The sequence below is a fragment of the Panthera uncia genome, chromosome B4, assembly GCF_023721935.1.
Source record: "Panthera uncia isolate 11264 chromosome B4, Puncia_PCG_1.0, whole genome shotgun sequence".
Classification (NCBI taxonomy): Eukaryota; Metazoa; Chordata; class Mammalia; order Carnivora; family Felidae; genus Panthera; species Panthera uncia.
The window spans coordinates 90,769,646-90,795,022 of record NC_064809.1 but is presented as its reverse complement, the minus strand read 5'-3'; the positions used below and the strand labels follow the sequence as shown (position 1 = coordinate 90,795,022).

Sequence of the window (25,377 nt, the reverse complement as noted above, 5' to 3'; positions counted from 1 at the left end):
AAAAAAAAAAAAAAATCACACGGCCTCCCGGAGATGAGTCTCCCTTACTGGCATGTCATGAACCTGTTTAAAACAATGCATCTGTTGTGATAGGCAACTGAGGTTCTGACTTGACTTTTTTTTTTTTTTTTTGAAAAGGGGGCCCTAACCTTCCCAGTAAACTTGTGCTTTTTCTTAGTGTCACAGATAGTGCGGTCAAAGCTTTTTCGGTTATGAAGCAAGCTCTAAAAAAAATAGAACAGCTGGAGTGATCTTCCTCTCTGTAAACTGTAAGTTATCTACCACAGGATCTCATTGAAGAGGTGGCCTTGAGGGCTTAAGTAAGTAGGTTATCCGATCATCGAACCAGGGCAAGAAACTGTCTGGCGAGCAACAGGAGCCCAGAGTGGGGTGGAGGGAGATGCAGGCAAATTGCATTTTGAGGTCTGGGTTGCTGTTTGCCACTCTGTCTCTTGTCATCGCCAAGCACAAGCAATCTTCCTCTGCGAAAGGTTGTTACCCAAGGGGCACACTGTCTCAAGCTGTTGACAGACTCTACGTCAAGGCGGCATGGCTCAAAGCAACAATTCCAGTAAGTATTAGGCTCTGCTTAAAATGATGACCTAACGGACATTTGTAATTCTGGATAACACTTATTTCCCTTTGTTTTATTGTAGGAAGACCGCATAAAAAATATACGATTATTAAAAAAGAAAACAAAAAAGCTATTTATGGTGAGCCAGAGGGTTTTTTAAATGTTTTTCATCTTTCTACTTGTTTGATGCTTTCCCTCCTGCATTTTAATTTTTCCAGGTGGTCATTACATAATAATCAGGTGGGGATTGCAGTGACATTTTACAAAAACTATATTCCACGGTTTACTTTATGCGATTTCTCATATCTTATTTATAGAAAAACTGCAGATTCCAAGAACAGCTTCTGTCCTTCTTCATGGACGATGTTTTTGGTCAACTCCAATTACAAGTCTGCAAGGAAAGACACTTTGTGGAAGAATTTCATAGCCTTAGGCAGCAATTGAGCCGCTGTGTAAGTATGCACAGCAAACACAGTGAGTTTGATCCTAGAAACCTACCTAGAAAACAGCATGTAGGGAGCTGTCTCCACAGCAAGGGTGAGTAAAAGGGGCTTTCTAATTGGTGGCTTGTGGTCCAAGTGGAGAGTTTATCATCAGTGAACCAGCACTGAATAACCACGAGTAACTCAAAATGCCAATACTTATTGTTTCTGTTTTTAATATTTATTATTCTTAAGGAGTGGCACATACGACATCTTGGAGATCTAAAATACCACGGAATGATCCTCAATATTTGTTTATTTATTTGTTTGTTTGTTTACTTATTGTTTGCTCTGTATATGAGTCCCAAGTGATTCATTCACTTATTTAATAAATATTTCTTAAGCACCAACATGTGCCACATACTATTCTAGGCTGTTATTTCCTTCTTTTCTTTCTTTCTTTCTTTCTTTCTTTCTTTCTTTCTTTCTTTCCTTGCCATATTGATGAGAGCTTTTAGATTGCTTTTTTCTTATTTACCTAATTTTTTTTATAGCTATACCCTTTTTAAGGCACTGTCTCAGTCCAAACTTTATAAAAACAGGGGTATGTCTTCTTTGGCCCTTAAGTTATTTGATGCTGCAGTATGGCTACTGTCACCACAAGCAATGGGGAATTAATTAAGAAGGTTAAAGTGACCACATTTCTCTATAAACATTCACGGTAAGAAAGACGGGTGCAGAACAATGAAACAAAATAAAGCAAAACAATTAAGCTGGGATCAGTGCAATATTAGTCGACTTGCCTCTGTGGGGGATGGTAAATCTTTTCTATGATCCTGTTTGGGTTCCAAGCATGCTTTCTCAGCCTCTTGTGATTGTACTTTGCAGGCAGTGTGAAGGGGGAGTAGTGATGATTATTGCAGTCCTTGGATTGCTAGATGGAAACGAGTTCTGTACTCTTGGGCATTATGGTCACTGAGACTTCAATTCCGGGCAGTTGCAGGTGGAGTTTTACTTAAGAGTTAAGATGTGTTTTCCTTGGGGTCTGTCAAAGTGTTCAGGATCTCAAATTGCAGACCACAGTACAGAGGCATTATATGTGGGTGACGTGGTCGGTAGGTAAAAAATTCCACTGAATTTATCTTCTCTTTTTCTTTGGTTAGTTTGTGTTTAAGTTATGTCCTTGTTTGAAGCTTGGGTTGCATGGTGTCTTATAAACTCTCCGATCCCATTCATGTATCTGCAACGATAAAAATTACAACCTGGCGCCTCCTTGTAGAAGAGAGAGAATGCCCTGGGCCAATTCCCTTGCCTAAACTAATGGAAAGATCCTCACTTCTCCTTGGCTTTTTTTATACTTTACCTTTGAGGTCATCTTGTTAAGATAGTGAATAATATAAATAGCCTCTTAAATTTAAGTTGAATTATTATGTAGTTTTATATTTCATTCCCCCTCCCGCCAGCCTATTAGGTTATAAGTAAGAGCTTTTTCGCCGCTAAAAGATTTGAGGAGGAGGAGACTACCTCTTGAAGGACTTGATATAGGGGAAATAATGAGACCTAAGGCAGCCACTGTAGGCTGGGGTGGAGTTCAAACGAACAATCGAGCTGCTTCCATTTCGGTGTCTGGAGACCAGGATCCTCTTCAGCCTGTTTTGTTTTGTTTTCTTTTCTTTTCTTTTAAATGCATCCTGTTTCTCTTCCCTTTTTGTTTTAACCCCGATTCCTCGGTGTAGGTGCTATTCATTGCATTGGTCAGTCGATTTCATATCATGTTATTTCAAATGAAGTTGTTAATGGTGGTGAGGCACTAGAATAAATCCTTGCCTGATACTGTAGAGTGTATCTAGACGCCTGGAGCCCCAAAAGGTGTGTCTATTTTCCCATCAGTTGGGTTTCCTCGGCTCAAATAGCTAGAGAACTCAATGATAGCTATAACCAAGACCATGAAACGTTCTAGATGAAAAATACAATTATCTGGGAACTCTGGTTTGCCTGGATTTATTTCTGGAGAAGTTTTTTTTTCCCTAAAGAGACCTGTCAAAAAAGGTACTTCTGCCAACAGAGATGTTTCTTTCAGGGACTTGGGTCACACGGCCTGCGGGAGCAGTGGGGTACCTCCCGCGAGGGCTGTGACTGCGTACCAAAGTGGCTGGCTCCCCCTTGTGGCCAAATACGAGCACACACGTCCACTCAACCTCCCTGAGCGCCACCTAATTCTGGGCTTTCCTTCTTACTTTCTCGCACCTGAAGTCAAGCGCTGCTAGCCCCAGTTAATTTGTCTCACAGACTTTGGAGTTTATGCTGAGAGGTATACCAACCACCTCTGCGAAACTGAAAAAGAAAATCAGAGGATTAGCCTGAGTTTGGAAAGCCTTCGCAGACATTGTGTCGGGGAAATAGGTGCTTGCATCTGGCTTAATCTTTTGGCCAATGATAATTTTGTATTTTTGGTAAAAGAAGCTGGTATCTGTTTAATATAAATTTACTGAGCATCTGCTCTAGTCAGTGAATGATTTCTTCTTATGAATATAGAACTTTCCTGCAAATGGTGTTGTAAAGACAAATGAAAACCCAATCAACTGGAACTAAATGGTTAAAAGAAACAAGTCAGTTTTGTAAACTGAATTTTTGCAAATTGGCTTACAGCAGGTGGCCTACTTCTGTATTTTCCAGGTTCTGTCCTGGGTGAGAAAGACCAGTCTGATCAAGTCCCCAGTCTCTGGTGCTTGTACTCTTCTTACCGGCAGAGAGATGTAAACAAAGAAGGCCAGTGAATCATGAAATGTGACATGTGTGATGCTGAGTTTTCTGTGTGACCCGGTCACTGTGGAAGCACAAAGGGGGAGGTAGTTAATTCTGTCCACCTTGAGGTTTGGAGAGCATGTATTATTGAAGGAGGTGACGACTGCATTCGGTTTCCTGGGGAATGAGGGAGCAGGAATGGCGGGGGGAGAAGCTTGAATAAAGCTTGATGGTGTGAAATGACATATCATATTCAGGAAACAGCAAGTAACTGAGTATGAATGTAGAATGGCTTGGGGAATGTCTAGAGGAGGCTGGTTGTTTAGATTTTAGCCAGGAGATGCTAATAAAGGGCTGGCTAAGAGAGGCATGATAACACCGGCTGAGGATAAGGATTGTCCTGAAGAAAAATGTAAAGCCATCGAAGGGCAGGGCAGGATCACATACTCTTATGTTTCAGAGAAAGCTCTTTGGTGAAGGTAGAGGGATGTAGGTGGGGGGGGTGAGGCTCTAGGGAGAAAAAAGTATATAAAAAGCATTGCAATAATGTGGCTGGAGTGAACACACTCGGGTCATAGGGAAGGGCGAGGAGAGTCTGAGGAAGAGAGGAGAGTCTGGGATGAGCCTAAGGTTCTTACTTGGGGGGCTGAGTGGGAGGGGGTGTCATTCATTAAACATAGAAGGAGAAAGCTTGGAGTAAGGTAAATGAGTTGCTGTCAGACCTGCTAGAAGTTTCAGGAGTCCCACACGTCAGAGTAATCATAAGAGTAGTATGTAAGCTTTCCATATATATTTTGGGTATGTTTAATATTTATGACGTATTTATTAACAGATTTATTGAGATATAATCAACACACGATTAACTGAACATAGTTCAAGTGTGTAATTTGGTAGTTTTGACATGCGTATACCCTTGTGAAGCCATCGCCACAATTAAGATAATAGACATATCCATCACCCCCAAAAGTTTCTTGGTGCCCCTTTGTGATCTGTCTCCGTCCCCAGGGAATCACTGATCTGCCTTTTGTCACTGTAGATTTTTTTGCATTTCCTAGAATTTAATGTAAATGGCCCATATGTTACACTCTTTTATGTCTGACTTTTTCCACCCAGCATAATTATTTTGAGATTCACTCGTGTTACTGAGTGTATTGGTCATTTATTCCTTTTTTATTGCCATGTAGTATTCTATGATAATGATGTAGTACAATTTGTTTGTTTGTTTGCCTACTGATGGTTTTTTTCCCCCCAGCTTTCAGCTATCACAAGTAAAGCTGCTATGAATATTTGTATGCAAGCCTTTGGACAGGTATTTTCATTTCTCTTGGGTGAATACCTAGGAGTGGCATAGTTGGATCATAAGTTAGGTGGATGTTTTGTAAGAGATGGCCAAACTGTTTTCCAAAGTGACTATCCTATTTTAAGTTCTCACCAGTAGTGTGCGAGAGGTCACTACTCACGATCCTTGCTATCGCTTAGTATGGTCAATGTTTACACATGCCAGCCAGTGTAGTTGTGGTATCACATTGTGTTTTCCATTTGCATTTCCCCAGTCATTAATGATGTCGAGTATCTCTTGACTTGCCTATTTATCATCAATATATTTTTGGTGAAGTGTCTGTTTGGATATTTTGCCCATTAGAAAAAAGAGGTTGGTTATTTTCTCACTGGGTTTTGCGTATGTTTGTTTTCAAGTATATTCTGCATGCAAATCTTTTATCAGATATATAATTTGCATATATTTTTCTCTTGGTCTGTGACATCTTTTCATTATCTTAACAGTGTCTTTTGAAGAGAAGACGTTTTACATTTTGATGGTGTCTAACTTATCAATTTTTTTCTTCAATGAATCATGCCTTTTGTGCCACATTTAAGAAATCTTTATTTAACACAAGGTCACAAAGAACTTTTACTGTTTTCATTTACAATTTTTTCTACTTTTAGGTTTCACATGTAGGTCAATGCCTTTTCACCTGTTGAGATGACCATGTGAATTTTATTTTTTAGACGATTGATACCAATTACATTGGTTTTCAAAGTTATGCCAACTTTGCATTTCCGGGATCTACTCTATTTGGTAATAATGCTTTGTCCCTATCATGTATTGTTAGGTCCAACTTGCTAAAATTTTATTAATAAGTTTTGTATCTATGTTTATGAGGGACATTTGTATCCTTTAATATCTTTGTCTCATTTTTGGAATTAGTATAATGCTGATCTCATTCAGTAAGTTGGAAAGTATTCTCCCCTCTTTCATTTTCTGGAAGGGCTTGCATAGAATTGATCCTTTGAAGCCATTTTTTGAAGCCAATGGTCCAGTGAAGCCATTTTTGCCTAGAGTTTTGTGCATGGGAAGATTTTAAACTAAGTATTTTAGTTTTTAATAGCTGCATGGCTATTGATGTTCTTAATTTCTCCTTGAGTGAGCTTTGATAATTTGTGTTTTTCAATTTTATTATTCATTTCATCAAATCTACCAAGTTTTAGCCACAAAATTGTTCATGTTATTTCCTTAGTATCCTTTAAAAATTTTTTTTTCAATTTAATGTTTATTTATTTTGAAAGAGAGAGAGACAGACAGAGTGTGAGCAGGGGAGGGGCAGAGAGAGAAGGAGACACAGAATCTGAAGCAGGCTTCAGGCTCTGAGCTGTCAGCACAGAGCCCGAGAGGAGGCTCAAACTCAAGAGCTGTGAGATCATGACGTGAGCGGAAGTCGGACGCTTAATCGACTGAACCACCCAGGCAACCCATGTTAATATCCTTTTGATGTTTGTAATAGTATGGGATGATGTCATTTCTGTCATTGTGGATATTGGTATTTTTTGTCTTCACCCTTTTTTCCCCTGAAATTTTATCGAAATTCATCAATTTTATTGACTTCTCAAAGAATCAGTTTTTAGTTTGATTTCCTCTATTGATTTTCAGTTTTGATTTCACTGATTTTCATTCTGAGTTTTATTGTTCCTTTCTTCTGTTACATTCGAGTTTACTCTTTTTTTTTTTCTGGTTTCTTAAGTTGAAAGATTGGGTCACTAATTTGAGATCTTTCAGTGTTTTCTTAAGGTGAAAGCTGAAGTTATTAGTTTGAGGTTTTTTTAATCTTTTCAGTATAGGAATTCAGTGTTTTGAATTTCCCTTTTGGTACAAAGTACTTTAGCTACATCCCACAATCTTTGATATGTTGTGCTATTTTCATTTACCTTGAAATACTTTCTAGTTTCCTTTTTGATTTCTTCTTAGATCCATTTGTTATTTGGAAGGGAATCCTTTAGTTTCTGTATATTTGGGGATTTTTCCAGATGCCTTTTTGATTTTGATTCCTAATTTGATTTCATTTTCGTCAAAGAGCATCCTTTATGTGACTCAAATCCTTTTATATTTGTTGAGCCATGTTTTATGGCCCAGAATTTGGTTAATTTTGATAAACGTTGTATGTGTATTTGAAAAGAATTGATATCTTGCTGTTGGGTGGGGTGTTCTATAAATATCACTTAGATCTAGTTGTTACTATTTTCCAATTTTTCTATATCTTTACTGATTTTTTTTTTTTACTTATTTTATCAATTGTGGACATCTCTGGCATTAATTGTGAATTTTTCTATTTCTCTATCAGTATTCATGGTAGAAGCTCATGTATTTTGAAGTTCTGCTATCAGGTGCGTAAATATTTATGACTACAATGTCATCTTGATGAATTGACCCCTTTATTTTATAAAAGTACCCTATGGTCCTTCATAATATTCTTTGATCTGAAATCCACTTTTTCTGACAAAAATAGAACCACTTCAGCTTTCCTTTGATTAGTGTTAGCATGATATATCTTTCTCTGCCCTTTCACTGGTAACTTATTTGTGCCTTTTATTTAAAGTGGATTTCTTTTAGGCAGCATATATTTAGGTTCTGTGTGTTTTTATCCATGTCGACAATCTTTTTATTGGTAGGTTTAGATCATTTACCTTAAATGTGATGGGGGTTTAATATGGTTGGGGTTAAATCTACCACCCTGTTGTTTCTCTTCTATTTATCCAGTTATTCTTTGTTCCATTTTCTTCTTTTTCTGACTTCTTTTCGATTGATTTTTTTAAATGATTCCATTTTATCCCTTTTATTAACTTATTAATTATAACTCTGTGTTTTGCCATTTTTGAGACTCTTCATTCTTTTGCGTAGACCCAGGTTCCTATCTAGTAATATCTTCTTTCTCTTTGAAGGATTTCCTTTAACATATCTTGTGGTACAGTTCTATTAGGGATGAATTCTTTCAGATTTTTTCTTTTCTCCTCTTCTTGTTCTTCTTCCAATTTATTTGTTAAAGATATAGCGTTGTTTGCCTTACAAAGTTTCTCATAGTCTGCAGTTTGAGGATTGAATCTTCATTGTCATTTAATTTGTTTTTCTTTATTTTCCATACATTGGTAATTACACATAGATACTTGATCAGATTCAGCTTGATGTTTTGGCTGAATCACTTCATATGTAGGGTTGTGTACTTTTCATCAGAGACACATAGTATATGGCTTTTGTGTTTATGATATTAGCAGTCGTTAATTATTGTCTAGATATATTTATTCATAAGGCATTGCAAAATGATACTTTAAAAATTCTATTATACCTTCCTTATTTATAAATGGGGGTAATTCCACAAACAGAACCTACCCTTACTACTTGGCTCTCCTGAGAAATTTATCATATAAGAAAGGCAGAACAAATACTTAATTCTTTTTCTTTCTTTACTAGTTTTCAATATAAGGAATTGATTTTCTAACATTCTTCCCAGGTGATCAGTGAGTTGTTATTTTCTCCTAGAGTTATTATTAACTCATGGACTTAAATTATTTTTCATTTCTGAGGACTCTTTCTGGCTTCTACAAGCTTCCTGCCTTCCATTTTTTTAAGTCCACCAAGACTGGCGTGTTATTAAGCTGCTCCTAAGAGACAGAACCATGATAATTATCATGATAAGCTATTTGGTCTGGAATTCTGGTACCACTGTATTTGAATGTCATCTCCTTTTTTTTTTTTTTTTGTAACATTCTAGGTATTTTGCAGCACCTAATAAAATATTATATTTTAAAATTAGTCTGATTTGGGCAATTCGGATCATATAATTATTCAAAGGAAATAAGTTATGGGGAATGTAAACATTTTTATTTCTATAATCTTTGCTAGCCATAGTATTTGGCTAAATGGTATTTGGAAAGCTGACCTATGCATATGTGAAAAAACACATGAAAGATTTTTTTTTAGAAAAAATTTGTTAATGTTTATTTATTTTTTTGAGAGACAGAGAGACAGAGAGAGAAAGAGAGAGAGAATGAGTGGGGAAGGGGCAGAGAGAGACAGAGACAAAGAATCCAAAGCAGGCTCCAGGCTCTGAGCTGTCAGCACAAGAATCCGACACAGGGCTCGAACTCACGAACTGTGAGATCATGACCTGAGCCAAAGTCAGACACTTAACTGACTGAACCACCCAGGTGCCCCTAAAGATTCTCATGGAGCTCAAATACTCTCATACTTAAAAAGGAACTTACGAGTTGCTTAGTTGAATTCATGAAAAATTTGCCTAATCGCTAGTGATCAAAGTTGAAACTGAAACTGAAAAAAAACTCCACTAGTTTTTAAGATTTCATTATCTCCTTTAATTGGCATTCAATTAAATACATTTCTTTATATTTATTATATGTACTTAATTTTAAAGTCTGGTAAGTCTTGGCTAAGAGAATATTTGTGTCTCCACATCTTGTAGCGTATTCAACAGGTAATTTGTGTCATTAATTGCAACTAGCTTATCAACTTACAAAACATGCCTGTTACTTATCCTGGCAGTTTCAATTTGTTTTAATTGCAACCGATTGAACTGATAAAACCAGAAGTAGAAAGTGAGACCAGCCCTGTGTTATTCTCTCATTAAGTGCAAAGTCCAGTCCAAAACCTGTCTTCAGCAATACCAATAATCTCATCTTGTGGTTGTTGGAAGAATTAAATGCACATGCTAGTGTCTATTAGCATATAACGGTGCTGTCAAATTCTTAGTGTCTTTCCTTATTGCTTTCCTTACACACAACACTAATTTTCTTCCAATTACATTTTGGCGACAATTTCCAAAGGAATGGGTCACCTAAACAATAAATTCCTTTTCAGTGCCCATGTTAGTGTTAACTTGCATAATGTGTACAATTTATAGTAGTTCTTTAAACATAAAGAGATCATTTTTGAGTAACCGGTTTAAATCTTGGTGTATATATTTTCTAATGATATTACAGAATCTCTGTTGCCAAATTCGCTCCTTAGTTAGCGGTATATAAGTTCTCTGTCAGAATTATGGGGCACAGCTCTATCTTTCCATGGGCTACGTTATTATGGGGCACAGCTCTATCTTTCCATGGGCTACGTTACATGGAATTATTCTTTTTTTTTTCTTGATATATAATTGGCATACAACATTATATTAGTTTTCAGATGTGCAACATAATGATCCAATATTTGTATCAATTATGAAACGATCACCACAATAAGTCTAGTTAACACGCATGCATGGACTCATTCTAATAAACAGTTACATTGAGAGCGTTTAAGAGTTTGTAGTGAAGGTATTTGGAAACTCTTTCTAGTTTTTTCTATGGAACATGGAGAAATGTTGTGTGAAAAAAAAAGATGGTGCAATCCAGTCTGAAGTCGTATGATGAGGTAAATATAGGGGCTTATGTACGATTTTACATTCCTCCAGTGGTTGTGAAAATGCTGCATTTGTTGATGATAGGATATACGCTAATCAAACTCTTCATAGAAAGAATTTGAGGTCGTTCTTTGGAGAATACACTATGTACAGTTAGTTCTCTGCAGGAACACAGCATGTGTAGCTGTCTAGTCCTTGACCCACGTATTTCATTTCCACAGCATTATCAGTGGAGAGGGATTTTCCATTTGTGTTTTAGCGGTCATACATAATCCAAATTTGTATAATTATTCAAAATGTGAGGAGATTGGGGACACAAAATTACGGATTGTGTTTGTTCATCCCGTTGTTTTTCAGAAACCAAAATGCTCACTGATGCCCGGGACATGCTTCATTATGTTGTTAAACCAGAGGCCCTGTGAACCCCAAAGCTGTAAGCTGGTGCTTGCGTTGTGTTCATTGATCCCTTCACTCAACAGACATTTAGTGAGCATCTAATACTTGCTGAACACTATTCCACATGCTGGAACAACCAAAATTGACATATAATATCTCTGTCCTTTTAAAACTCCTTGAAAACGCTGCCAGCCAGTTTCAGCGGGTCTCAGCTCGGGCTGGGTGCTGTGCAGGGAGCTGGCGGCAGGGGGCGCTGCGGCGGGGCTGGAAGCTGGGGGCCAGACAGCAGCTCGTTGAATCTGGGCGTTTTAGCTGAGACCTGAAGGGTGTCCAGATCATCTCTGCGCTCTTCAGTCTGGAGCACTGAGCTTCCTCTGCCCGCCTGGCCCTTCTCCCTGCCTCTGCGCTCCACCACACTCACCCTTCAAGGTGCAGCTAACCGGAGTTTTTCTTCTGGAAGTCTTATGGAATCCCGCAGTCAGGCTGCCTCTACTGCTTAGAGCAATTGTATTTTTTTTTTAAATCACAGTATTTATCACACAGTGTTGTAATTTTGCGTCACCATTTGTCTGAGCAGACTGTGAGCCATCGCTTGTGTGCCAAGGCCATTTTTCATCTTGCAGGCTACTTTTATTTTGTTTTGTTTTATTTTATTTTACTGTATTTTATTTTTAAAAGTGTATTTATTTATTTTGAGAGAAAGAGAGCGTGCGTGCATGCAAGCAGGGGGAGGGGCAGAGAGAGAGAGGAGAGAGAACGTTCCTTTAAAAAAAAACTTTTTAAATCAAAAAATTGTTTTATTCTCAAGTTAGTTAACATACAGTGTAGTCTTGGCTTCACGAACAGAACCCAGTGATTCATCTCTTACATATGGTACCCAGTGCTTTTCCGGAAAAGTGCCCTCCTTAATGCCCGTCACCCATTTAATACGCCCCTGCAACGCCCATGAACTCTCAGTTTGTTCTCTGTATTTAACAGTGTCCTGTGGTTTGTCTCTCTCTCTCTGTTTTTATCTTCTTTTTCCTTCCCTTCCCCTATGTTCATCTGTGAGTTTCTCAAATTCCACGTATGAGTGAAATCATATGAAATCTGTCTCTCTCTGACTGACTTATTTCAAGAGAGAACATCCTAAGCAGGCTCTGTTGTCAGCACAGAGCCCGAGGAGGGGCTCAGTCTCACGAACGAAACCGTGAGATCATGACCTGGGCTGAACGCAAGAGTTGGACACAACCATCTGAGTCACTCAGGTGCCCCTATCTTGCAGGATACTTTTTTAAAAAACTTCTTTGTTTGTTTGTTTATTTACTTTGAGAGAGAGCAAGCAGGGGAGAGGCAGAGAGAGAGAGAGAGAGAGAGAGAGAGAGAGAATTCCAGGCAGGCTCCATGCTGTCAGCACAGAGCCTGAGGTAAGACTCGAACCCACAAACCATAAGATCATGACCTGAGCTGAAACCAAGAGTCAGACACTCAACCTACTGAGCCACCCAGGTGCCCCTGGCAGGCTACTTTTAAAAATTAAATTAATCAATGTGATATGGGTGGAGGCACTATTGTATGCTTAGTGTATAATAACTATGCAATAAAAATGTATTAACTTAATGATGCATGACTAGGCTGTTGCCTTCTGACATCTCATGCTTTTCTTTGAGCCCTAGTTATTCTAGCTCTACTAACAAATGGCCTCCAGTCTAGATCACATCTGCTTTGGTTGAGTTTGTCAAGTCATGCATCCGTTCCTACAGTAATGTCGCTGACCCTTTGTTGTGCATTGTTTTCAGCAAATGCAACTCTACACGGAAATATAAGGGAGAGGAAATCACTGCATTAGAAATTTCTCTAATTTCATATTAGATGGCAAAGCCATCTGACTTGTGACAGTAAAACCTGGCTGCTCTGCTGGGTCTGTAGACATGTTGACAACAGTGAGGAAAACGAGAACCTACTGCATCAGATCTTTACTAGGAGGCCACGTATAGTGAATGGATCTCAAGGCACCAGAAAGCATCCCATAAACCAGCACGCTCCTGTGGCAACATTGGCACTATTAAGTGTTTCTTGCTATTGCTGTTGGTGGTGGAGGTGGTTCTTGTTGTTGTTTGCCAAACCTTATTTTTCTCCTTTTTTACTCTCCTCGCCCTTCTTAGGTGGAGTGAAGGCAGAAGTCCTTCTTGTCCTTCCCACCCTGCTCTGGGATGTGCTGCGGGCTGGAGTTTTCTGGGCAGAGACACAGTCAGAAGGAATGCCTTAATGATATTTAACTTCCGTAAGGTCCAGAATTTGGTTGGTTTTTTTCGCTTCCCACTTTTGGTGTTAAATCTTTACATCCTAGCACAGGCATACTGGATATTGTGCCGTGTAACTTGGTTCTGTACTTTGTGGTCGATCCTTGCACCTAAGAACTTCGCTACAGTGCCTTGGATTTAGGCAAATGTTGATTCTCTTACGAAGTTCTCTTTCATCCCATTGCAAGATTTGGACCAACTACTTTTCTATTAGATAATTTCAGGTCAGAAAGAATCAGCATCTAATCAAACTGTCTAATGGGCAGACCTGTCTAAATTTCTTTCCATAGCTACTCTCTTGGCTGGACCTAGACTTGGTTATTTCTCGAATTTGCTCTTGTAGTTCCAGTCTGAAAAACAAAATGAACAAAGAAACACACACACACATACACACACGCACGCACACACACACACACACCCCACAGTATTTCTTCTGCTTATTATCACATCGTCCATTTTCACGTAGAAATCTTCTCTGTCTCTGTCTCTGCTGATCAGCTTCGTCCTCTAAAGCCATTTCCAGCATTTCCCTTCTATAATGCAGAACCGAGATCTTTGAACTAATCTCTCTTTGGAACTGGATTTTGAAGGTTTTCAACAGGAGCTTGGCTGAATTGGAATATCTCTTCCAAGTTATGCTGATTTTTTTTTTTTTTTGGTATAATAGAGTGGTTTCAAATACAGACTCTGGAGTCAGAATATTTGGGTTTGGATCTCAGTTCTTCCACTTACTGTGTGAACACAAGCATAATATTGACTTCTGTGCTTCAGCTTATGAATCTGTAAAATGAGGATAACAATAGCACCTACCTCACACGGTTATTGTGAGGACCGAATGCGGTAATATAATCAAAGCCTTCGGATTAGTGCCTGATACATAATACTAACATAATACCTGTTGACTGTTATTATTTTTACCTCGCAATCTTCTCAGTATTTCTGTCTTCGGTTGCAGGGGGATTGAGATAAAGTAGAGAGCTCCTGGAGCTGCTGAATTTTTACCTAATAATATTGATCTGGTGTTTTTTGTTTTTGTTTTTAATTTCCTGTCCGCAGTTCTTTATTTACTCTTTTGGTTCATCATTATGTCTTCAGTGTCCAGCACTGAAGTCGGACACATAGTGAGCGCTTCATCATTTGCATAATGAATGAATGGATTCTTTCTGACTGTACTCTCTGAGATGGCCTACCACTGTTCAGGATCTGTCACACATTGTTTTGGCCTCACTGGATCTGGTCTGGGTTGAAATGTCCTCTTCTTCTAAATATTTATTTAGAGAGAGAGAGAGAGGGAGAGAGAAATCCCAAGCAGGCTCTGTCAAGGAGCCTGACGCAGGGCTCGAACTCACAAACCGTGAGATCACGACCTGAGCCGAAACCAAGAATCAGATGTTCAACTGACTGAGCCACCCAGATGCCCCTGAAATGTCCTCTTCTTAATTCAGGGTTCTTACCACAGGAAAATCCAATGTCGTGGTGTGAGTCCTGTAAACTATACCTTAACCTGAACATTCTGTGTCTGCAAGCTCTTCTGTGCCTAATCGGGGAGGCCCCTTGCACAAGAGGGGTCTCTTCCTTCTACACAGTGTATACCTGAAAGTACAGTCCCCACTTGGGCAGTCATGACACCATCACCACCATTAGGCCCTGTAACAGCATTCAGGATATAACTGTCAAATCATTTCAGCTATTTTTGCTTGGTAAGAAAAGGAGCCTGAATGCTGCCCATTGTCCCCACTTTTCTCTTTGTGTTCTGGCCTAAAGGGACCTGCTGATTGACATTGGCCATGTCTTATTGGTTTCAAAAGTGCTGTCTTTTAGCTGTTTCCATTCATGAGTTTTCTTTTTTTTTAAGTTTTTATTTATTTTTGACAGAGAGAGCGAGCGCAAGCTGGGGAGGGGCAGAAGGAGAGGAAGACACAGAATCTGAAGGAGGCTCCAGGCTGTCAGCACACAGCCCGATGCGGGGCTCAAACTCACAAACCATGAGATCGTGACCTGAGTCAAAGTCGGATGCTTAACCAACTGAGCCACCCAGGAGCCCCTCCATTTCATGAGTTTTAACTGTTACCATTACTGATGTGCCCAGCACGATTTTATCACTAGGACAGGACCTTTGGCAAGCAACTTAACCATTTGGGACTTGGCTTTCTTTTCTGTAAATCGAGAAGAATTGGCCTATACCACCTCCTTGGTCTGTTCTAGCACTGAGTTTCCACAAGTAAAAACTAAAGTCATGGGCAAGCAAAAGACAATGTTAATGACCTCCTACTTGACTACTAAGTGATTTCTGTGCTCAGAAAGGGTTTGAAAATTCACCTCCTCAAAGGAGATTGGCAGTTTCTCCTAGCCTGGTTACAAGCCATCTTCTCAAAACATTGAACGCTCCTTCTCCTGCTTTAGAAACTAATATTTCCTGATGTTTTCTCCTGGCAGTTAGTGCCTGAATACCGTACTGTGCGATGTACATAGTGGACAGGATGATTTTCCAAAAAGGGAATTTGTTCTTGTAAGTTCCCACATCTCCCATGTTTCCTTTGTCTCTCTGATTGGATTGCTCTAGTCTTGTTGTCTTCCTGCCTCTGGGCCTTTACACACCCTCCCCTGTGCCTGAATTATTCTCTCCTGTGCATCTTCCCCAAATGCCCTTTATCCTTTCTTCATGCTCCCATACTACTGGTTCCTTCTCATTTTTCAGATTTTAATTTAAACATCATTCTTCAAAAGAGCCTTCCCTGACCATCCAGTTGAAAGTAGGCCATTCCTGTAAATTCTTATCATAGAGTCCCCGGCATTACAAACACAGATTTACTTGTACCTTGTATTTTGTAACTTAATGTTAGTTTCTTTATTTATCATCTGCGTCTCCTATGGAACTGTAAGCTCTGTGATGACAGAGACCAACTATTATTTATTTGCCAGTGCACATCTATGCCCAGAACATTATACCTGCTCAATAAATGTTTATTGAATGGGTAGAAAAGTATTATTACAGCCTCTTCAATAATATAACCTGTATTTTCTGTTGATTTATTAGATTTCATGTGCTTCATCAGCAAGAGAGATGAAAACGATTACCAGGATGAAAAGAACATTTTATGGGGTAAGTATTTCAAATCATTGTTTTTGAATACTGTACTTTGTTTTTTAAAATGTGAAAATTTCTGCTTTTATATCTCTATTTTATCTGCAGATTGGAAACAAAGGAATCTACAAAGCTGTCAGTGAACTGGATATTCTTCTTTCCTGGATTAAACAATTCCTGGAAAGCATTAAGTAATGCAAGAAGCCAAGTGCATGGATTTGATTGTTATTTTGGAACATAATGAGAACCACTGGAAATAAATTTATAAGACTGTATTGCTTTTAAAAAACTTTTGTACATGGTACTGATACCAAGTTAGATGACTAGGTAAATTTAACATGTTAAAGTTTTGGAGATCCATAAATTATCTCTAATATGTACATTTTCTATATTTTCAAAGAATACTTTCATCCTGAACATGTTTTATTATCCTCAAGTACACTTAATTTAAAGCTGCATAATCAGAATTAACTCATGTAATATTTGTGGAGGAAAAGTGACAGCTTTCTGGAATACAATATAATGTTATCGAGACTTCCATAGATGCTATTCTGATTATTATCTACTTAAGGGTTTTTATGACTTTTAATTATGTCTGGTGTGAACTTAGCTCCCAACAGACCTTTATGTTAATAAGTAAACTGTGATTCTTTCTCCTGGATGGCCTTTCTATGACAGCGTGTTGGAATTTTATTGAGTACAGTGGGTAACAACCAGATCAGATCAGATGGGACAGACATGTAAACTAACTGCTCGGAATGGTTTAACGGGAAGGCCTTTGACAGATAACTCAAGCCTCAAAGACCACAAGCTACCAACCTGAGATGCTGTTGGAGATTGATCATGCTCCTTCCAGGTGCTGTACAGTTAGGAAAGTCGATGGAGGTCAAATAAAAGCCTCAATGCAGCTGAAATTCCTCTCCAGGAAACTTTTCAGGGCTTAAAAGCCTCACTTGCCCAGCTAGCCCTTCAGTTAAATGAATAATATGGCTGGGCCTTTGTTTTTGCATTACATGGACTCGGCTTCTCACCTAGAGGCCTGCAAGACCCGGGCCATTTCAGCGAGCAGTTTGTGCGATGGCCGGTTCACTTCTGCAAAGTGTTCCTCGTGCCGCCGAGGCACACAGACAACACTGTGACTTGGTGTTTTGTGATATGAATAGGCAGGGCCTCCTCCAGGTCCATATGGATTTGGTCCTTGGCCCCTCTTCTCTTTATTGCTTTCCCACCATCCAGTTCTTCTTTTCAATCATATGCTGATTATTCTATTCGCTAGGGACTAGCCTCTCTCGATCTAGCTCATTTTCCAAAATCACTTCTTTGTCCCCTGCCACTCCTTCTCTCTGCTTTCCCCATCCACACCCTGTGGTCCCATGTTTTATCTCTATTAAGACCCCCCAGAGAGGGCAAGTTGTGGAGAGAAGAAGGAAATGGAAAGGGGGAGCCTGGAGGACTCTCTTCATCTTGCGCTGTTGACCTAGGGCTTCCCGTTACCTGTCACCACACAACACTATTACAATACCGTTGGCTATAGGCCCTATGCTGTACCTTTCATTCCTCTGACTTATTTGTTCCATACCTGGAAGCCTGTACCTCCCCACTCCCCTTCCTCCTTTTTGCCCCACCCCACAACCTTGGCAACCATCAGTCTGTACTCTGTATTTAGTTATGGGTCTGTTTTGGGCACCCTACTTTCTTTGAGGAACGTTTGGAAGAGATGGGATCCTGGCGATGAGGAATATGCCCCCTGGCTTTGCCATGGACTTGAGAGGAGGTGGTGTACCCATGGCCTGTCATTACCCCACTTTTAGAAGCTGCCCCTCGTGCCTCAGTTTGACCATGTTGTCCTTCCACAGAGCCCAGGGTCCCCAGTCTTGGTTGCAAACCACGCCTAACCTGCTGCATTGCTTATGGACTCCAGACATCAGTGGGGCTATGAAATATTCATTTGCTGGTCAGCAAACCCGAGGTCCTGAAGGAAACAATTTCACTCGTGCTCCCCAATATTTTTGGTGATTGAATTCAATGTGTTTGTTTATTTCCCAAAATCGTTCATTTACCCAGAATAGTCAAAAGGCTGCTAAACTCAGTCAGAAGCACTCACTATAGGACTCTAAAGGTCATCACCCAGTAAGAAACCAATATCCATGTCTCAATGCCTATTCACAAGCAAACTTTCTCAAATGCTAAGGAAAAAGCATGGTTTTAGTGTGTTTGAGTAGAGACTGGACTATTGAAAAGGCAAGAAGAGAGAAGCTGGTGTCCTGAGGCACAGTGAGAAAAAGGGTTTGGTGGGGCCACTGGGCTTTGGATGAAGCCTTCCCTTCGGTTTATAGGTCCTACTCTGGACTTTATCAGAACCAGAGATGGTTACATTTTGGGAAATGGACACATACCCCCAAACACCCACAAAGTGCTCTGTGAACCCTAAAGCCATTTAGCATTTATAGATGGAGATTCCTTCTGAGAGATCCCTCCTATATTATACCCAGGAAACTAAATTTCCTATGAAAACATTGTGTAGGTCAGCATATCATTAGAACTGAAGGAGCTGAGCCTGCTCTTAGCACAGGTAGAACAGAAGGAGCCCGAAGACCAGTGAACAGCATGGAGTGGTAGGAAGAGGCCACAGTGGGGTTGAGACCTGACTAGTCTTGGGGCACCTGGGTGGCTCAGTTGGTTAAGCATCCGACTTCAGCTCAGGTCATAATCTCTGTGAGTTCAAGCCCTGCGTTGGTCTCTATGCTGACAGATCAGAGCCTAGAGCCTGCTTTGGATTCTGTCTCCTTCTCTCTCTGCCCCTCCCCACTTGTGCTCTCTCTGTCTTCCTTCAGGCCTCTGCCCACATCATCAGAACGTCACTCATACAAAGTATCAACCCCTTCCAGAGCCACCCTTTCACTCCTCATCACCCCACTGACAGACACACTTACATTGACTTGTTTATTGGCTGTCTCCACCATATCAGAATAGTAGCTGTGTGGGGCAAGGTTTTGTCTGTTTTATTCCCTGTAGAATCCCCAGCACCCAGTACAGGGCCCGAATATAGGACGCTACCTAAGCATGTGGTAAATGTATGGACCCAGGAGGGAATAGATTGAGGCTTTGGTCCTGCTGCTCTTAGGATGTGTGGCCAATGTCAGGTCACTCACTGTTGGGCCTCCATTTCTGGATTGGTCCTGATTGAAATTAACTACCACAGGTGATCTATACAGATATTTGCATACTGAGGGGCTGGATTGTCCCTTAGTCCAGGTACACTGCTCTGTCTGGGTTTCACACACCCTCCTCTCTTCCCACCGCCTGCCTTCAGTACCACCTGCGAGCTCGGTTTGCCTGGTTAACTCCTTCTGATCCTTTAAGATTTCATTCAAACATTATTCTACTGTTCATGGTTTCATATATGCTTTACTTCTTCACAGAACCTATCATAATTATAATTCCTCTGTATATTTCATATCTGTTTCACTCATTAGACTATCTCCGGTTCACTGTAGTTCTTCTGCCCAAACCCTAATAAACAGTAAGTGCCCAATAAATATTTGTTGAATGAATAAGTGAATAAAGTATTGAATTGAATTAGATAGTCTCCAAGGTTTCTTCTGGCTCTGGCACATCTCCTGCCGTAATTTTTACTGGTTGGTATGAATCTTGAGGAATGTAATGTAACAGTGGTTCTCCTCTAAGAATACCTATGCTATTATTTGCATAACAATGGATTTAAATCAACATATACGTTTACTTGCTCCCAGTAAAAGGTAACTGTTAATACGTATATGGCTCTTAAAATAGGTTGCTAAACTTAAACAGATAAATTCTTTTTTTTTTTAATTTTTTTTTTAACGTTTATTTATATTTGAGACAGAGAGAGACAGAGCATGAACGGGAGAGGGTCACAGAGAGAGGGAGACACAGAATCTGAAACAGGCTCCAGGCTCTGAGCTGTCAGCACAGAGCCCGACGCGGGGCTCGAACCCACGGACCATGAGATCATGACCTGAGCCGAAGTCGGACGCTTAACCGACCGAGCCACCCAGGTGCCCCTTAAACAGATAAATTCTTAACTAAAACACGTTCATTTGCGTACCACATAGAATCATCTTGCAAACCCTGGGTGGAATGTGTCTTACACATTGGGAAACACTGCATTATAATGAATTTCCACTACCTCATTCTGGTCCAGCTTAGAAAATAGAACTTGATCATTTTAACCTGCCCACAGATAACATGCAAAAAAAAAGTCAAGCCACGATGTTCAGGTTTCAAACTGGTTTCAGAGCGCTTGTCATTGTTTCCAGAGATGAAGGTACGAAAGCACATTCACCCAGTCAGTCATTCCACGGTACTTATGACTGACGCTCTTGACAGAGGATCCTGGGATGGCAGTGTGGCCCTCGTCCTTCCTTCTGCAGCCCTCTGGGAGAGCACTGTCTTCCCAGGTAGGCCATGGTTGATGCAGCTTCCCAGGGAGGAAGGCTATGAGAGTCACTGTCCTTCCTGTTAGGGAGTCTTCTGGAACGGTCAGATGTATACATGATGGTAGTAACAAAAAGTGAAAGTTCAGTCAGGCTGAGCAGAAAGTCTCAAAAGTTGATGTGGAACTGTGCCGCGAATTACTACACATGAGAAGGATTCATAAAAATGGAGTCCTTCACCAGGGCTGTGAGTTACTAGCTAAAATGAAAACCAATCAATTCTATGGATATTGATTGAATGTGTACTATGTGCTTGTCATGCAGTCATGGCTAAGCTAATAATGATAAATAAAACTCACAGTTTCTCTAGCAAGTTAGGACCTAGGAAGGGAGATAGGAAGATAAATATACGGTGAAATGTAAGCAAAATGGAGAAATATACAGAGTGCATGGGGTGGAGGGCAAGACTCACTGCACCGAGGAGGCAATATTTGGGGAGATTTTCTTCGAGACTCAGCTCAGCTGTGTCACCTCTTCCAGAAAGCCTTCCTTGCTTGATTCCCTCTTCCAAGCCCCCATTCCCAGGCTGTGCCCCTTGCACAGCATATTTTCAGAATAGTATTTAGCACATCAGATTGTACTTTTTTGTTTGCTTGCTTATCTCTTTCTTAAAGGCACAGACAGCGTCTTGTTCAGCATTGTGTCCTCAGTGCTTAACATGGTGCTTGTCGTGCAACAGATATTCAGGAAATGTTTTTGGAGTGAAACAACGGGGAAGCAAAATAGTGACAGTGAAGCTGGAAGAGAGGAAATGGATTTGGGAGATATTTAGGAGGTCAAACGGAAAGAACTTGGAGACCAACTGGTTGAGGGGGGAGCAGTATTGAGGAAGCAGTCTAGGATGACTCTGGAGTTTTACACTTTCCACTGATGTGTAGTAAATGTGGCCTCAGAAAAATGCACTGTAATAAACTTCCGTCATCTTATTTTAGCCTAACACAGAAACTCTTTGAAATTTGGACTTCACAGGAACATAGAACCTCCTAACTTGAAAGGACCAATCCAACTGTATTGTCCAATTTTGCATCTTATACCAGAATCTTCTTTATAACACTGCTCTCATACAGCACTTGCACTTAAAAGAGACAAAATACTTCCCAGAAAAGCCCTTTCTATCTCTAATTCTGCCTATTAGAAATTTGTTTGGATCGGCCTGAAATCTATCCTCTTGAAATTCATCATCTGTTTTCCTAGTTCCAAAATTTGAGGTTCAGAGTACTTGTGACACATCCTCCATGGGACAGGTGGATTAGTTGGGAGGCATGTTGGGGAAGAAGAGGCTCTGTCCTTTCCCTTTAAAGGTTCAGGCTGGAAGTTACATGCACCCTGTGTGTGTGCACAGCGCAGGGCCGGAACTTGGTTACAGAGTCACGCCCGGCCCCAAGCAAGGTAGAAAATGCAGTCTGTATTTGGGGAGGCATGCATTCAGTTAAAAATCAAGGGTTCTGTCCTGTGAGAGAGAGGGGGAGAATGGACATTGGGTGACACATCCACATGTTAAACATTTGCAAACAGCAAGCGTTTCACTCATTTCCGTCTCAGCTCCGTCATTTCTTCCCCTCATCTCTCTTCTGGATGAGATGGTTCCACGTTTCCCCGCTTGTTTTCCAAAGGCATGGTTTTGGGTGCTTTCAATGTCAGGGGATTATTCTCTTTCAAATGCATTCCCAACAGTTAGTGAATCCTTGTTGGGCTCTTGGGCCATATTTTCTCACAGTCATTCTTTTGCTTTTCTCTTTTATAATTTATTACTTCAAAAAAAAAATATATATATGTTGCTGTAGAATCAAAATAATATCAAGACATATAAAGAAAATCGTCATCTCTCTCTGTCTCTTTACCTCCCCCTTCCATGAACCAGTGATGATGGTTTGCTAGTTCTTGCCATAATTTTTCTGTTTTTATCAACAACAATAAAAGATATATATACACATATCTTTCTCTTTTTATTAGAGACACAAACAGCATCACATTTATTCTACCTTTCAACTTTACAACTCAACACATCAGGGGCATCTTTCCAAATATATGTATGTTCATTTTAATAGCTGCAAAATAGTCCATGGAATGAGGACAGCATAATTTATTCAACTATTTTAGTTTGTTGTTTTGGTTTTATAGTCCCTGCAAAACAGGCTGTAATAAGTGTATATGTGTGTGTGTGTGTGTGTGTGTGTGTCTCCTCATCTGTGTTTTTATTTTTATAGGGATGTTTTCTAGAAGCAGGATTGTAGGGTCACCAGATGTGCTAAATACTGCCGAATTATTTCTTATAATTCTTATATTGCTAATTTCCCCCAAATTCTTGCTAGCATTAGATATTGTCAATATTTTTCCATTTTGCCAGCCTGATGACCGAAAATGGCATCACATTGTTATAGCTTGCATTTCCCTGGCAACTTGTCAAATTGATCATCTTTTCACATGTATACTCCTTTTACCTTTTCTTCGTCTGAAAGACATACCCTAAAATGTCCTATGGGCCACTTATTTAACAATAAGTTTGAAATCTTAGCCAAGCCTAACTACAAATGGTACACTGTAGTTGATTTTAATGTTTCACATAATTTTAATAGAGAGAAGCATGCCCTGGATAATACATTGTGTTTCTTCTCTACCCACACAAAATCCACTCTGCTCAGCCAGAGATTGCCCAGCAATGGCTTCTCCCTATGTCCCCCGGGATTGGAGGGTGCCACACCCCAGCTCTCTGCTGCTTTGGGTGTAGGAGGGAGAGGGAGAACCCCAGCCATAAACTCAGGTGTTTGCATCTGCTGTGGGGAATAGGGATGAGACTGAGAATTCTCCAGGGGGAAGGAGGCCCCACTTGCCTATTCAGCTCCTACCCAAAGCTTCCTCCAACTCATTTTACTCCCCACCCTTCAAAACTAGACAAGCCATAATTCCAGGATTTAGGATAAGTCATGCTTGGCCCACCTTCCCAAGAATAAACTCTGATCCACAGCCTTTGAGGACCAGGGATGGTCCACTGATGTCCTCTGGACCCCCACTCCTCCCCTTCCATTAAATGTCTTCATGCATCACTGATTTTAAGCTTTTAACTAATCAGGAAAACATTCTCTATACATAAAGATAGTTATGGGGCGCCTGGGTGGCTCAGTCGGTCAAACATCCAACTTCAGCCTAGGTCATGATCTCACCGTTCCCGAGTTCGAGCCCTGCATCAGGCTCTGGGTTGACAGCTCAGAGCCTGGAGCCTGTTTCAGATTCTGTGCCTCCCACTCTCTCTCTGCCCCTTTCCCACTCACACTCTGTCTGTCTCTCTCAAAAATAAACATAAAGAAAAATAATAATAATTTCAAAAAAAAAGATAGTTGGCACAGAAAAATTACTTAAGAGAAGCGGCCATCCTCTTTAAAATTGCACATCTCCTGTCACAGCACTCCACATCCTTTTTTTTTTGCCCTCTCGATAGTATATATCACCCCTAACATACTGTGTAAGTTACTTACATATTATTTTAATTTAGTGTCATCTGTCTCCCTCTATTAGAATTTAAATTTCATGATGGGAGGGGTTTTGTTGGATTCTTTTACTACTCTGTCTCCAGGACCTAACCAGTGCCTTATCCAGTAGGTGCTCAATAAACTGCTGTTGAATGAATAAATGAGTGAATGAATGTCAAGGGGATAAGGAGAAGAGATAAGGGGAAAGGGTCAAAGGACCTCTGTAGCCAAGAATGCTGCAAATTCTAAGCATGGCCGGTTCCTAACCTTACCCTCTATGACAGGATAGAAACTCCTACAAGAGAGTGGGTGAAATGGCTTCCCAATCATGTGGTTACATTTCTCTTAACCAGAACCGTTTTCAGAGCAGTTGATCTGAAACGAAGCTCTGGTGACTTTCTATTTTCCATTTACTTGTACCATTTAGATGAGGCGTAGAGTAGCTGAGACAGAGAAGGCATATTTGGAGCTTAGATATGGACAGCCAGCCATGAGTGCCAGCAGCCTTGGCATGGTAAGTTCATCTTTTGGCTCTTGGATACTGGCGAGAAAGCATTCTCTTCATAGAAATCGTGTCCCTGTATACTTTCTAGCCATGGTGATTTTGAAATTCTGGCGATAATGTCACACAAAGTATAAACAAGAGTGGATGGTGCAGTTCCATATGTTGTGGGTGGGATCCTACACTAGGGCTCCCTAGTCACAGTGATTGGTACAGAATTCTGGAATAAGCCCAAGAAGGTCCAGTCAGAGTGAATTCTAGGATGTTCTCCCTGGGAGGAGAGTCTCTCTCTTCTTTATGAGCCTTAAGCTTGAAAGGATATAAGCTGAACTACTGCAACCCAGCTGCCACCATGAGGACAGAGCCTGGCAGAGAATCAAGCCAACACTTCAATCTCGTAGGTTCTAGAAATCCAGGTTCCTCTGGGGTTCTTTCTACCTCACCTGGATACTGCTTCTCAGACTCTCAAGTGAGTTCCTATCTAAAAATGACAAGCTGAGGGGCGCCTGGGTGGCGCAGTCGGTTAAGCGTCCGACTTCAGCCAGGTCACCATCTCGCGGTCCGTGAGTTCGAGCCCCGCGTCGGGCTCTGGGCTGATGGCTCGGAGCCTGGAGCCTGGAGCCTGTTTCCGATTCTGTGTCTCCCTCTCTCTCTGCCCCTCCCCCGTTCATGCTCTGTCTCTCTCTGTCCCAAAAAAATAAATAAAAAACGTTGAAAAAAAATTAAAAAAAAATAAAAAAATAAAAAAATAA

At 40.4% G+C, this 25,377-nt stretch overlaps 1 protein-coding gene across 2 annotated transcripts; it reads left to right on the top strand.

Annotated features, from left to right (window-relative positions):
- IL26 (interleukin 26) lies at positions 1-25,377 on the top strand. 2 transcript variants are annotated; one of them, XM_049625932.1, is made up of 5 exons: positions 1-571; positions 657-713; positions 892-1,026; positions 16,134-16,199; positions 16,290-25,377. In XM_049625932.1, exons 1-5 carry the CDS (start codon positions 401-403, stop codon positions 16,374-16,376), a joined length of 516 nt encoding a protein of 171 aa, XP_049481889.1. In that variant the 5' UTR covers positions 1-400; the 3' UTR covers positions 16,377-25,377. The 2 variants fall into 2 exon arrangements, 1 of the variants encoding a protein (XP_049481889.1); XR_007456723.1 differs by lacking the exons at positions 1-571; positions 657-713 and having other exon boundaries at positions 937-7,398; positions 10,776-16,199; positions 16,290-16,324.